The sequence below is a fragment of the Patiria miniata genome, unplaced genomic scaffold (assembly GCF_015706575.1).
Source record: "Patiria miniata isolate m_02_andy unplaced genomic scaffold, ASM1570657v1 HiC_scaffold_20, whole genome shotgun sequence".
Lineage (NCBI taxonomy): Eukaryota > Metazoa > Echinodermata > Asteroidea > Valvatida > Asterinidae > Patiria > Patiria miniata.
In genome coordinates, this window is record NW_024037059.1 from 33088344 (window position 1) to 33104615 (window position 16272).

A 16272-nucleotide genomic window follows, 5' to 3' on the forward strand; every position below is an offset into this window, starting at 1 on the left:
CCTTATTTCATTACGCCATATTTTGTTTCATAATTGACACTGATTTATCTGCATATGTAGGCATATATAGGCATGCACGAAGATCAGAATGGATTAAGAATAAAATTAATTAATTTGAACTCCATTACACTAGATTAGCCCCCGTTATCGCCCTAAATCCACCGAGTCTCATTTGGACGCTGTGTGATTAACTTGTGCTTTTTTCAGCCTAAACCGGGATTGTTCTTGAATGGTTTAATTTGAAGTAACAACATCATACGTAGCAAGATGTGTGGCAGAGGGAACCTCCTCCCTTTTTTTGTGTTGGTCATTGTGTAACCAGAATATCAGGAACTCTTTAGAGATATCTAGGGGGCATGTTAGGCAACAATATTATAGAGTGTGTAGAGGGACATGGGGACCCCTCTGCCACAAATCGTGCAGGGTATATTATCCCGTTTCCAATTTCTGAGCATGCGCGCTGGTAGTCACATTGGTCAACACACTCTTGACGCAAGCCAGCAATGCACTTTTTATATTGTACGACCAACACACCATTGTTCACTTCATTCGTTGCACACAGAGTGTGATGACCCATCAGGCTTATTCTTCTTGACTCGTCCAGTTTTGGCTGCCCATTTGCAAGTTTTATAACCATACCAGTTAGCTGTACAGGGCGACCTCAAAGAAATGCAACCCTGAAACCTTTGCCTTTTTTTCAAAAACGTGATTTGTGAATTTTTATGTTTTTGATATCAGATTAAAGCTGTGAGCTTTTTCTTTCAAATACTGAGAAAAAAATTGGGTTGCTGAAAAAATGCCAATTGTGTATTTATGTAACTTAACTCCTGTTTGGTCCATTTCAATGGCATTACCACAATTAAGGGATTTACACTCTACCTATTTGTGCATGAAATGCTTGTGGCGCATTGTGTTCTATGGTCTTAAACAAACAACACGGCATATATGACGAGTACAAATGAATTTGATGGAAATACCTTATATTTTCCACCTGAACAGGTATCTTATCCTTTTTAGTTCCATTTTAAACATTTTCAGCATCACAAATTAGAGAAATTGCACAAACGAAAGACAATTGCACAGTGGGCTCACAGTAACGTGTTTCACTGTTTGAAGCACCTTTGGAAAGGATGAAAAATCACTTCTTTTACGGAACCGGCATTTTCTCTGCAACCCAATGGGCTGTTTTCATGATTTTTCAGCACTTGAAAGAAAAAGCTCTCAGCTTCAGTCTGGTATCCAAAACATAAAACATCACCGATCACGTTTTTCAAAAAGGCAACTGTTTCAGGGTTGCATTGGTTTTTGGTCACACTGTATATAATTACACTATCAAACTACCATTTTCTTCGTTTGTTTACGATTTCTTTTTGCTTCTCGCCACTGACCGTGTATTTAGGACCTACAGGGTTAATACAGGACCAGAGTATGTGTGAAACATGGACGCAATTTTAGGTAAAACTAACCAGTTTAAAACGATTTTGGGCTACAGGAATTCTTTTAATACCATGTCAGTGCTAACAAAAGCTGGGAAAACAAATCCCCTATTTTGGTTTTACCATTTTGTTCTCGTAGAAATACTGTTCTAACAGCACTCTCCGCACGGGGTCACGCACACGCAAGATTTAAAGCGGTGGCGGTTTTTCCGGTTTTTTTTTTCTTTTCGAAAGATGATCAGCGCCAAATATTGAATGCTTGGGGCAAGTTCGTGCAAGAACTATTGTTGACCAATGGTTAACCATAGTTCGACTAAAGTTAGCCCGAACTCTGTCTAGTCGACGGTGGTTGACTACGCCAGTCGACTATTTGGGAACCAGCCTACCGCGGCTGGTCGCGCAACGATTTATAGCTGGTTATCCATAGTGCTGAGGGGACCAACTAAATCAACAAAATGGCGGAAAACGAAACTGTGAGCGCTAAATGTCATTTTCATTGCACAGTTTTTCCATGTTAGCTCATGATTATGTCCCTTTTATCACCATTGTACAATTATATTGGCGATTATGTAAGATGTCCTAAACTTTGCACAATCATTATTATTTGTGTAAATAAAGAGAAACAACAAGTGTTGAATAATTGTGCAACCGCCATTTTCTGACGGTCGTTGATATGACAATAGTTCGACTAGAGTCGTTCGCTCTTCAACTTCAGTGCGCCATGCGCTAGGTACGTCACGAACCAACCACAAGTTAACCACTGGTCCTTGCTCGAACTTGCCCTTGGTTTGCCAGATCTCATGAAGATGTGAGACAATCAGATCAGAAAAGATCAGCATGCGAACATCTTGTTACAATTCACACTTGGCTCCCCTCGCCCATGGCTTTTAACTTCATATTAAACCTGATCGCATAGGGCTAGATGTTGTTATTGTTTGATAAGCGCCGCCGCGAGAGGGCGTTATCACCACCAACCAATATCATCCCCGAACCGTCTGTAACAACGTCTAGGCTAATTCCTAAAATCTACCTTTGAAAAATGGGGGAAACTAGTGCGCATACGCGACTTCTGCAGGCAATTAAGGTCAAAGATACTAGAGAGGGGAAGATAGGACAGTCCGCTTAAAAAAGTGAAACAGGAAATACCTGCTCAAAGGTCACGATGGGGAAGGGCGCCTCGCACGGCAGGTAGGTAAAAACTAGATTTTCCGCATGCACTCAACGTGAGAAACTTAGTTATGCAAAGTCGCTAAACTAAAATCATGCATATATGGGTCATTCCATGTCAGACCAACGCACTTTTTTACCTCATGTCTTCTGATTTTGATAAAAATTGCTGTGCTTGTAGGTCCTAATGAGCAATGAATACACACTAATTTTTAGCCCGATCCGACCTACCATGTGGTCAGGGCAGAAGCCACAAAAAAATGGCATTTTTAGAGTAAAATACCACCCTTTTGGTATAAATATGTCAAAACTATGGCAATTTTCTTCGAATATATGTGAATTTGGTATTAAAATAATGAGGATTGCATGCTCAAATCACTTCTTTTGTCAAAATTAAATTTTGTGAAAAGTAGGTCACGTGACCTTTAATATGCTATCGTGACCTTTGACCCAATTTTTGTAATAATGTATCATTCCGAAAATCAACGAAATAAAAATAACTTGCTAGAGCATGTCTTCCTCTATCAGAATCTACTAAAAATCAGTTGGGGTCTTCAAAATTTACAACTTTATGACTATTTTTGTACAGTTGGTAGTTTACAAATGAGTCAATTTATAGACTTTACATAAGAAATACACCAACACAACTTACTAATCTGTTTCTTAAGTTACTAAAATTAATCTAGATTTTTATGTATAAAGTACAAAGCCAGGAAAAACAAAATTCTACCTTCTGATTCCAAAGAAACTGTCTAATCAGAATATCTGAAGTGTGCTAACCACTAACAGTAACCAGGCCTTCACCCAGTACAGCGGACTCACGTCCAGGTGAAATTCATATCAAAGGAACAAAATGCCAAGTCTGTGAGAGTCATTAAAGTTCAAGAAGCACAGTGATGAATGAGTAAAGGTAACTTTGATTGTAATATTAAGTATTATCTTCAAGCAAACTTGAATCCTAGACCCTGATTAGTCCATCTATAGCAACAACTGTGTGATTTTATATAATATTGCACAGCTATATTGCACCCCAGATATTAAAAATGTACGTGTACATATGTTGTGTTATTTCCTGCAGAACGGACCAATACACTACATGTATGCACGTACATCTTCTCCGCGTGTACGCATTTGATATCAAGTTTGCTTGAAGATAAATTGGTTATAAATCCCACTTGCGTTCGTGGAACACGGAATTATGTAGTGCATCGAGTGGCATATGGGTCACAGCAGCATTGCATTATTTCATATTCCAAGCGCGCTCGTGGGATAACTAATTATCAGTGGCACCCAGGAGGGGGGGGGGGGGGGCTTGAACCCACCCCCAACATTGTCAATTTGTTTGTTTGATTTTAGGCTAGTTTTTGTTGGTCCAATCTTTTACAGAAATTCGAACAAAAAACGATTTATGACCCCCCCCCCCCCCCCCCCCCCCCCCACCAAAAGCCAAATCCTGGGTGCGCCACTGCTGATAATTTACACTATGAGTCTGGTTAGACCTCATCAGCCCTCAGAATGAGAAATTCACAAACCAAGATATATTTTAGTAACTTTAGAAACGGAATAGTAAGTTGTGTTGGTGTATTTCTTATGTAAAGTCTATAAATTGACTCATTTGTAAACTACCAACTGTACAAAAATAGTCATAAAGTTGTAAATTTTGAAGACCCCAACTGATTTTTAGTAGATTCTGATAGAGGAAGACATGCTCTAGCAAGTTATTTTTATTTCGTTGATTTTCGGAATGATACATTATTACAAAATGTGGGTCAAATGTCACGATAGCATATTAAAGGTCACGTGACCTACTTTTCACAAAATTTAATTTTGACAAAAGAAGTGATTTGAGCATGCAATCCTCATTATTTTAATACCAAATTCACATATATTCGAAGAAAATTGCCATAGTTTTGACATATTTATACCAAAAGGGTGGTATTTTACTCTAAAAATGCCATTTTTTTGTGGCTTCTGCCCTGACCACATGGTAGGTCGGATCGGGCTAAAAATTGGTGTGTATTCATTGCTCATTAGGACCTACAAGCACAGCCATTTTTATTAAAATCGGAAGACATGAGGTAAAAAAGTGCGTTGGTCTGACATGGAATGACCCATATGTAACATATTAAAGCAGATTATTCTCTGATTAATAGCACCACCCCTGTGCTTCATAAGAAATGCCTAAAAGGGCCTTTTGTTACAAACAGTATTATGCTAATGCGCTTGTGAACAGGTTGAGATTTTTTATGTGACCAATTTATGCACTTTGCATCATGTTTGTTATTGTTGATGGCTCCACAAGATTTTTGCAAAGTAAGTAATATATTTGTTAATTATTTGTTAAATTAATAATTTAAATTAGTTAAATCATTAATCTATTAATGTTTTTTATTTTAAAAGGAATTATGCATTTTTTTAAGTGTACAGCGCTGTAATGTAAAGCATTTAAAAATAATATGAATTATTATTACCGTCAAAATTAGTGGATTTAATTATTGACGACTTTATTTCCTTTTTCAAGAATATATCCATTTTTTTTAAAGTGTACAGTGCTTGTAATGTAATGTAAAGTAAAGCATTTATAAAATAATGTTAATTATTATGATTGCGTCAAAACTTGAAAAAGTCTAAGGGGATCATAATTATTCTATTTACGTTATGAGCAACGGGTTATACAGGAAATGATTTATTCATATTTAATAATACAAATAAATGCTTACTTGTTTTTCAAGGCTAAAAGCTTGAAGCTGGTCTCCATATTTGAACAACTTCAGGCAATTAAGCAATCGCCGCTAGAGTCCTTATTGATTGCTTACCCGGTCCCCTCCCCGCTCCCGCCCCTCCCTCCCCCCAAAAAAGCAACCCCCGAACTTCTCTGATAAGCATTGCTAATTTTCAACGTTACTATTTTCATTGACACTACTTAAATTCCCCTTCTGGTTATTTTATTCGTTCATTAATTTATTCCTTCCTTTTTTTTTTTAATTCATTTTTCCGTGTTTTCGTCTTTTGAACTCCCCCCTTCATTAATGAAAAACCCGCTGGTATTTTACACCCGATGTCCTATAATTCACTCGTGTTAATTCACCTTGGCGTCATGCGCGTTTACCTACCTGCTGTAAGCGGCGCCCTTCCCCATAGCCCAACTTGATGACGTCATCGTGTTTCATAGGTTACCGTACAAATAGATACCCAGTGTCATTATCTTCCCTTCTCTTTGTATCTTTGTTATGTCCATTTTCAGTCCCACACATACTACACACAACAAAAGAGCTGACCAGTGAAATTGCTCAAAAGTCCTGCTGCATCTTTTGTATTACTGGAAGAAATTTGATAGTTTGCTTCGGAACTTCTATGATTTTTTTTTAATGCGTGCTGCATATACATGTACTCTTTATTAGGTCAAACAGGTGCGCGCGCATTGCACAACCAATACGAATTGGCCTAGACGTTGTTACTGACGGTTCGTGGATGATATTGGTCGGTCGTGATAACGCCTCTCGCGGCGGCGGGTTATCGCGTATCAAACCATAACATAGTCTAGCCCCTAGACTACTGACCGCGGTTGAGTAGCATAACACCATGGTGGCTTCACGGATTTTGTAAGTGGGCACATATAATTTAAAAGTTAAAAAAAACAGTGGTCCGATTGCTTTGCATGATTCACACGCTGTTATTATGCATGTCTTTTTCATGCTGTAATGATAACCATATTATTCATTTATAATTAACATCTAACCTTTCATGTTTCAGTTTTGATTGCATAACAAAATATCATAAACCCCACCTGTCGTGCTTGATGCCTACCCACAGCTTAGGGGAGTTAGCAGATCAGTAGATAATTATGGAATTTCTTTTCTACAACAAAATGATGTAGTATTTAAAAGCACCACAGCATAAAAATCGAGACCATTTCATAAAGATATATCTTACCAGTGTTGTACGCGAGTACATTTCCATATGAGTACGTGTAGAACGTTCCGTATGAGTACGAGCGTAGATTTCAATGTGTAAACATGTTCTTATGGGTTTTTGCTGTCAAAGTAGTAATTAGACAAAGCGGGAATGCCTCCCCCAAAGTATAAATTGTTTTCTTTTTCCCGTGCATGTAGTCCAGCGGGAATGTAACGGGTACGAGTACGAGCGCCGGTAATTGAATTTCTGGCGAGTACTATTACGAGTACATTCTCATGACTCAGAGAAAGAGTACAAGTACGATAAAAGTGTACTCGAGTGCAAGTACGAGTATAAGTACGAGTACGAGTACTACATTACTGCATCTTTATTTGTACACACTGCAATACACAGAACAAGCCGCACAGCACAAAACAAACACCACCTCGTTAAACTATATGCAACGGGATGCTTCGCAAAACAGTACGTTACATCCAATAACAGAACGAAGCACATCACAAAATGACGCTTCTCAACAGGATCCTTTCCACATTTTTTAATACCCTTCAAATTATAACTTTAGGCACCCCAAAAAACCAGTTCTGCTTCAGGTTACTTTACCTACCCTATTTTGACAGCCCCTATACCCTATTTTTTTATTTATTTATTTAATTTTTTTTTTGGGGGGGGGAATGAGGAAAAAAAACCAAAACCATCAATTACTACTTTTTACCCTTGACTACACGCAGACACCTCCATATGATCGTACACAAAACAAATTTCCCTACCTACCTACCCTCTTTTCAAATGCCATGTAATAGGAAGCAGAAGTATTTTTGGGCCTAATCATGACGGTATCCACAAAGTCGACATTCTACTTTAAAACGTCAGAATCTAATGAAACTATTGGGACACAACAGGCTTTATCTGAGCATATATAAAAACTACCACTAGATTACACCCTACCATTCTGATCTGATCGAAATGCCAAAAAGTGTGCTCTCTAAATTCAAAAGAGTGAAAATTCACTCCATTCGAGTGAAGATTCACTCCCACAGTCGGAAACTAGGGACTAGACGTTTTAAAGCCAAATTTCTTCAATCGTAAAGGTCGAGTTTTCACTCGAGCTTCGACTGAAGTGGTTGATTTTTCAGACTATTTCTATCGAAAATGAGAGTGATTTTCACTCAGAAATGTTTAGTCCCTAAATTCACTCTTTGGAATTTAGAGAGTGACTGACACAGAAAGAGGTACGTTGTACTCATTGTGCATAACTACACTGACGTTAAGAGGGCAATATCCAGCACATAAATATTGTTTACACATTGCCTTCAAAAATTTGGCAAACTCCGCTTATCTTCCAAGCCCAAAATACCACCGATTGCTCATAAACTCCTCGAATAATAGCTTGAAAGCATTAAATTTGTGTCTACGTTTAACCCAGATATATAATGACATAGTGCATGACCAACGAATAAGTTTCAAATGGGGTATAATGATATTAATCCAAGCATGGTGCTCCGTGGTCTAAGTCGGGAACTGTTCACGCAGACGAAAACTAAAAGTTGCCATTTGTATCCGCAGATATACGGGTATCTCTAGGCAGGAGTCAGCCGAGCCAACTAAGGCAGAGAATGAGTATCACATTGACATGCATGAGGGCTCCGATATGGACATGCAACAAGTGGACGGTCAAGAAGAGCAGGCTATCCCTCTGGCATCCGGTGCGATGGACGATTAGCTGTGATGACGTCCAGGTACTAGATCTCATCACGCGGCGGCCACCTTGGCGTCCAATTAGCGCACATTTGCATGGTTCAAAACGAGGCTTTCATCCCATCTTAGGCTTGTGTCATTGATCTCATGATCTGCACAGTAGCGCTATGAGAGAAAGATGGCCGCTGGGTGCGAGAACTTCATCGGGTAAATCGTCTTTCGGATCAGCGCAAGAGGGGGCTATGCTTATCAGCAGTATCATATAATAATAGGCTGCGTTTGAATTAGTTGGCTACGGCTTGAAATAACAGACAAGTCTATGGGAAGCGGCTGCAGCCACCTCCATAGGCACGTGTGTAATCTCCAGGCGTAGCCAAGTCATTCGGACACAGCCCTAGTTTTTCTAATCAACAACAATTAATGATCATTCTTGGAAGGCCATTTCTCATGTCTTTAATTTCAAATGAAGTAAGAGATAAATAATGCATGGTTGCCGACATGACACTGCTGTTGGACTTTTCAACCATTAGCAAATGTTACTTCTATCCGAATCAATGACAAATAATGAAAACGTGAGACAAAAAGGACTCAAATAAGCCCCATCTTGTGCCGATGGTATAGATCAGTGCTGCAGCGCCTTGTTATTTCAAGAAGAAAATGTAAAATGTGTGGCCTCGCTATTCCAGTTTTTGCTTTTAGAGTTTCCAAAGTATATTTCCTTCGCAGTCATGTATATAGATAAATTCGAGCAACGTTCCTGTCCATTAATGTACAAGTGGTTGTGCTGTACGAGTGTTATATGAGACTTTTTGTCAAGTGGAGTAATTTTACAATGAAAATTAAAATACCAGAAATTACTTTACTGGGCGCAATCGATAAACTAATACTTCATGTAAGTGCATACACAGACAATGCATTTTGACACAATTCTTTAGGGAATTGTCTACTCTTAAGGCAAACACATACATCTACGTCATGGTGAATTAAATATAAGAACTGCAAATAATTTCTCATGAGGTTCGAGATTATATACACAATTGCTAACATCAACAGGAGAAGCGTCTTCTACAAGACTACAGAGTTAATCAGAGTAACGGAAACGTCTTGTAACAAGACTGTTTCTCGTGAGAGTTGTGGTTGCAGTTGTCACTCAGTCCCAGAAAGTTATAAACTTTTGACACAAGACTATTCTTGAGACTTGTGGCCGCAGTCACTCAAAAAATAATTTCGTTCAGATGCGTTTCTGAGCATTATAGGCCTAATCAAACATTTTTGGACAGTATTTTTGTAGAAGAAAAACCAAATTGGATTTGAACCTTTTACAAATTCATTTCTTTATTCTGAGGAAATTGGACTCAAGATGCATTATAGTTGAAGGTCAGCCGAAAAAAATAGAATAGTGCGCATTGTGACAAAGAGATTTTCCTGTAAGTGTACGCGTGTATTTGTTTTTTTTTTAATTCTGTGCAGTGTAGAAAATGCTATTCTAACAATCGTGTTAAAATGCTACACTCGTTATGCATGCTCGTATGCATTGCACCAGTAACAGTTTACACGCGTGATGTTAATATTGTAAATTACCTGTACCTTAAACATTATGAGGAATGTATTAAGACTGTTTTTTATCGTCTGCATTATTTTTATTACCCCTAAAATTAAAAACAATAAAACCCGGTCATTCTCCTTGAAGGAGGCGTTTCGTGACTAGCAGTGTTGGTGAGCAAATACTGTTTATTTTATGGTGCTCCTTTTATACAAAACCCTCTACATGTATTTAGTATTAGTCCAACCCTGTTTCGGTTAACAATTGTAGACTGAGTACAGTGATGGTCCACTACAGATATCTGTGTTAGATTAAGTGTGATTTGTTAATGATGTCTTAACGAGATCAACCCGTAGGAGTCATTATAAGGTGAGCGATTTTCTTATTTTAATTGTTACTAAGAATGTTGCCTCATATTTTTCAAATATATGTTGAATTTACTTGAATTCAACTTCATAACGTAATAAGTGTTACCAAACATGTTAAAGTCATTGCTAATAGTATACGCAAGTCTTGTTAAATTTGAGAGGTCAGTGAACCAGAATACTCAATCAGTATTGCTGCAAAACTGATACCTCGTGATGAAAATCATCAAGACTAAAACAATACTTTTTGTGAATTATGTGGCGTCGTGTGAAAATGTTATCGAAGTAGTTGATGCATAGTTGCAACTAAAGTGTCAAGACAATAGGAGTGTTACCACGCATGGTGGACACACATACTGGAACACAACAAGATCAATATAAACCTCAGTCCCATGGTGTCGAGCAGTACGCTCCCTCTACCTGCTCTCTCGCCCTGGTATTGCATAATTTGCATGTTCAAAAATCTTGCACATGCAAATTAGGTACGAAATAAGCTGGTGCCTAGCCATGCTAATCAGTGTGGTTTCGTATACAGTTTCAGGGTTACAGACGGGATCGATTCGTATGTCGCAGTGTGCAGTGGCGCACCCAGGATTTGTTTTGGGGGGCTCACAATTTTTTTTCCAACTGTTTTTTTACTTTTTTGCCTTTTTTTGGGGGGGGGGGGATTATTTTGACGTTGGTGGCACCACTTACCCCTATTAAACTACTCGAAAATAGGCCACATACATATCACCAAGGTCAACTCGTGGGACTAAAAAAAAAATAATTGACAACTTCTTGGGGGGGGGGGGCTCAAGCCCCCTGACCCCCCCCCCCCCCCGGGTGCGCCACTGGCGGTGTGAGATCCAAAAACACGATTTTTGTTCTCAGTTATAATGTTATCATCTTTGCCCATCCAGTATGCAGTTTTACACTTCATATTATTATAGGCAAAATGGAGATGGGAGGATTTTGTTTAGGTAGAGTATACTTTATAATTTACATTGAACGTTAAAACACGTAATACGAGGTGGAAAATGAATTAAGCCTTCGGAACGAGGTTTGATCAGTGTTGGTTCAGAAGCTCCGATGACCTTTGAAGTCCATTGTGTGGACATTTTAGGAAAAACTATTGACTTTTTTTAATGCATGGCCTATAGTTATAGTATTTATATGATCTTGCTTAAAGTATTATGTAAAGCAAACTTGTTTAATTCAAGAAATTAATTCAAACATATGTGTATGTACATGAAATCATGAATGTATAATTAAAGTTGTATATTAGGAATACGTTTTCTGAGAAAATTTATTGAGGCAGTAATTATGCTGTACATACTGGACTTGTTGATGTGGATTATTATATATACAAGCCTTTTGTAGTCAGTCGTGCTTCTCTTCTTCTTTTTCACTGAATTGCGAGGCACAAATAAACTTTTCTGTTGTAAAATTGATACTAGTTTCATTTTTTAAAAACAATTGATGAAGTTTTAACTTATAAAAGATTAATTGCATTACGTTTTTGCGTTGTGTGACAACATTACTTGCGGTGCCATTGTATAATATTTTTCTGTATTTTCTATTTTAAATCGTTTTTACTATAGGCATTATTGTCAAGTTGTTGTTATTGTTATTATTATTAATAGTTGCAAAAAAGGCCAAATACGCATGTGTTGCATCTGCATATTCCTATGAGAAACTTAACAATCTGTATCAAGATTACTGTGGCCGTTTTCTATATCATGCTTAACGCCCATCACCAAGTACATGTACTATTGCCAGTATACAACAGTATAATACAGCCTGAAAGTTTACCACTGGTGGCGCGCTTCTGGAACCCTTAAATAGGACATTTAGAGTGGAAAAAAATCTACAATTTGCAATTATTTTTGGTGCATTGATTTCTTAAGAAAATCGCCCCCCCCCAAAAAAAAATGCCTTCATAAAATTGTTACTATAGCATATAAAGTTATGGAAACTGATAAATGACGTGAAAGAGTAATATCGTTCCATAAATTTACCTCTCATTTCCGAAAATCTAAAATGCATGCGGACTAGTGCAAATCGGTGTACTCGTACATAGATAAACATTTATGAAATCATTTTGTGGCGGTCATTAAGTGAAAACTGAATCTTTTTGAATAAACTGAACTGACTCATTAGCATTAACGAAAACAAATCTAAAGTAACCGCTGATAAGGACTGCACTCGAGCCAGCCCGACTTAATCTAGAACCCATCGGCTGTAGGTAGGTAAATCTTCGCGTCGTTATACATTCTCGTTCTGAAAAATGTACACAATGTGAAAACAAACGTGAAAGAAACATGTAGAGCTGGGAACGAAAATGTCGGATGTGAAAGGTCGTAAATGAAATTCGTTTTTACCAATCTCCAAGTGATTTTTCATCCATTATTCATGAAGAATACCAAGATAAAATTCCAACATGAATGTTTCTTGGTGTAATTACGGTTAGAAATCATTCTATCAAAAATTAAAGCAATAGAAAGGGCAACCAGTGTAAAATGCCCGTAGGTGGGCCGCGCGAGGGTTCCAGAATCTCGTCACGTGACCTTTTACTTTCAGGCAGGCTCTATTATGTAGACGGATTTGGCATAATATTTAATAATTTAAATACTTTGTTCGTTGCAGTAATTCTGTTTAATTTAAGAATAATAATTATCGATCGTGGGTGTTTAGACACATAACAATGTTGAAATAATAACGATGTAGAGCCCCAAAATCTTATCGAGAAACAACATAAACTCTACTCGTTTGGGCTAAGAATTGTGATTTTGCGCAATTTGTGCATCAATGATTTAAATATCAAAATAGTGATAATGAGCCTTAGACAATTTATTCGATTAAATTTGTGTTTGTCTCAGTAAAAAGTTAATAATTGTAGACCATAGCGAGCAAATACCGCAGGTTCGTCTTGCACCGGGAATTAAAATGATGTGATAGTGGGTACAAGAAGAAGCCACTTGACAGTTTTACGTACTAATAATGAAGTAATTCTTAAGATGCACCGTCGATTTTTTTTTAACTTGTACATTTTATTTTAACTACAACTTGTTTCTATTTTGGGAGTTTGTTTGCGCACAAATAGTTCCACCTAACGATTAGACTGGTTCCCCTCCCTACATTATCGATAAATTAGGTGGCAGGAACCAGTCCATCCCGCAAGAATTAACTGGGTTATTTTCGGCTAGCAAGAAATTCAAAATTTGCAATTATTCCATAACTGAATGTGGTCCATTTATTTTTACGTCCAATGTCTCATTCAAAAGTGAATAGTTTTTGTATCGCTAGAAAAATATCATTTTGTTGAACCGTTTAGGGGTGAACTCCAAGATAGCACAGACGGTACATCATTGAAAGAGTCGGGAATAAAGAGACGGGTGTAAAGTGTGATAAAAAAGAAGGGATTTGATTAATTCATACTTCAGTGTGTTTGAAATTGATATTCAACTTATTGGTATCGGTAACATTTCGGTATTAGTGATATATTTAGAAGAAATCGTGTGACGCCCACATGGAAGGTATCAGTTAAAATAGAAGCTTACTGGACGTGCCCCAAGAAGTTGTCCCTGTCACGATAGGTCTGTTACACTGAACAATATTTAAGACAAAGGCCTATTGTCGAACATCAGAATAACGTTTGCTTATAAATAATATCACATTTGTGCATTAGCCCCTTCATTGTTCACCATTAATTTATCATTTGCCGTATTCTTGAGATTGCCGTTTTAGATGATGTCCGACGAATCTGCTTTATTTACTCTGCACTCTTGAATGGGAAGACGCCGGATTCTTTTAAATGGCATGATTTACCTTATATTGAAAAAAGAAGAAATAGTTTTGTCGACAGCGTGAGATCACTTTGCTTCGTACTTCATAATTTATCAAGGAGCAGAGCACATAGAGGCTAGGCTTATACAGGGTGCCTCAGATATACCCGTTTTTTAATGTAAATGATTCGAAATGTACTGAATATTTCAGAAAGAGGCAATTACAAGGACAAGGGCATCAAGATGTCCTCTATCCAAACATATTAAGTTCATTAATTCTGATCAATATCTAAAGAAGGGTGTACTTTATTTTGAGACAAACATTTGCTTGTTTTGCATCATGTGTACTATAATTTTAAAGAAATGTTACAGGGTTCGCCCCACATTCGATTGGCCGACTCGTGAATCAGTCTGTTAACGGTATCACTGTCTCGTGTTCATTGATAGTCGGGTACTGAGTATCTGGTTAGGCAGGGAATGTTGACTGTTATTGGCCCTTTTCTAGGCCCCAGACAATGTCAAATGGGTCATGACGTTTTGCAAGGGTAATGGTATAAATAACATCTGGTGTAATGCTTATTTGGAGGCGGTGAAGTCGTATTTGATACCAATAGTGTATGTACTGTATTGTGAAGAGTTTAGTAGAAACAAAATACTCATACTGCACTGTTTTCTAGAAAAGGCCTACGGTGCCTTATAAGCATTCCTTTTCTTTTCGACAAAATAATGAGCGAAATCATTTGATATACACGGGTTTCTAAACAAATAAAATGCTGCTGTTAAGCTTGTGGTTTATAGCCTGGTCGAATCGTAAGAAGTAGTAGGGCCTACAGCCCTATATAGATGTAGTTAACTACTACAAATTCTGAAAGTACAGTGTCTAGTATATGGCCAGGTTACTCGCTGTCATTTGACGCAGTGTTGCTTTTGGTAATGGTATTCTGACGTGATGTTTGAATTTCAATTAAATGGTGTAACTTGTGTGTGGATATTTTGTGTGGAATTTACGTCATTTATCTATTGTTGGATATGTGAAAACAGTTCCATTCAACTCTGTGTTGTGAAGTGTCTCTTCCCCACCTGTTATGCGCTCTCCATCCTATGACTGTAACCATATAGCCTGAACTTAACTCTGCCCGTGACCTTCGCGTTCCATTTTTTTTTTTACCAAGGCATGAGAGTGCAAACACTGCAGGACGGTCCGATTTTTATAAAAACTATATACATTCTGCTGTTTTGTGACATTATGGTTACCTATATATCAGTGTTCTGTGTCGGCGATTCAAATCTGCATCCGAATCAACTGTCTAGAGCTAGGTCTAGGTCCACGCCCATTAGAAATACGCGGGGACGCGCTGACAATAGACGTCGCCGTAGCTCTGGAAGCCCGTTTCGAAAAAGAAAATGTTGCAACCTGACGCCATTTCAGCGGTTTGTGTACAAAGTCTATAGAGAGTCGAGAAAATGTTCTATTTCCTAACAAAATTGGAAATGTTTATTCTCAGTCCCAGATTCACGTCTTATCATCGTTTTTGCAATGAATGACCTTTATTGAGATGATAGGCCCTATATGAAGAAAAAAAGGGGCGTCAGGTTGCAACATTTTTTCATCCCGTTTCGGACACAGCCTGAGGCACCTGCCGGACGTCACGTTGGCAGCCATGTTTATTGCATGGCCTTATGGGATACTTACCCAAGTAACCGGTTCGGCGAGTCAGTTACTTGGGCCAGGCTCGAGTAAGCGCGAGAAGTCACGTGAGAGGGTAAATCGAACGCTGTCGCGCTTGCACGAGTAAGCGCGAGGGAAGTAATCGACCGCAATCACTATACGACGTGTTCAATTCCTAAACATCAATGTTCAATTTCTAAACACTAATCCATCAATATTGCTAACATGTTTAGTATTTAAACATATTTACAAACTGATAGCAAGAATGTGTTGTAAGAAGTGTTTAATTTTGAGAGAAATCGCTTGATGGCGTCTACACCAGGATGCTGCGCATGGCTCTGAATGTCTCCTGGAGAGACCACATCAGGAACATCAACCTTTATGGAGGCCTCCCACACATCTCAGACAAGATCAGGGAGAGGAGGATGGCTCTGGCAGGCCATTGCACCCGCCACCCGGAGCTAGCAGCCCACAACACCATCCTGTGGGAGCCGACTCATGGAACTGCCAGGAGGGGGTGGAGACGAGCCACGTACATCGACACGCTGCGACGGGATGTTGGTCTCACTGACATAGGGGCCCGACCCTAATGCTGGAGAGGGATGAATTGAGGGCCGCGATCAAGTCCCGAGTTGGTGTAGGCTAGGCTGCACCCTCGCATCGCATCGCATCGCATCGCATCGCATTGCAGGGTACACTTCCTGGTGTTATTTCA

At 38.5% G+C, this 16272-nt stretch overlaps 1 protein-coding gene across 2 annotated transcripts in view; it reads left to right on the forward strand.

The window, feature by feature from the left end:
- LOC119728727 (deleted in malignant brain tumors 1 protein-like) overlaps positions 1 to 9875 on the forward strand; it is a 45687-nt gene extending 35812 nt beyond the window's left edge. The window contains exons 10-11 of one of the 2 annotated variants that reach the window (XM_038201074.1): positions 1400 to 1455; positions 8082 to 8210. In XM_038201074.1, the coding sequence (XP_038057002.1) occupies positions 1400 to 1436 (37 nt within the window). In that variant the 3' untranslated portion in view covers positions 1437 to 1455; positions 8082 to 8210. Of the gene's footprint in view, positions 1 to 1399; positions 1456 to 8081 lie in introns of both variants that reach the window. The other variant, XM_038201073.1, reaches the window with a different exon arrangement.
- Positions 9876 to 16272: the final 6397 nt, after the last annotated feature.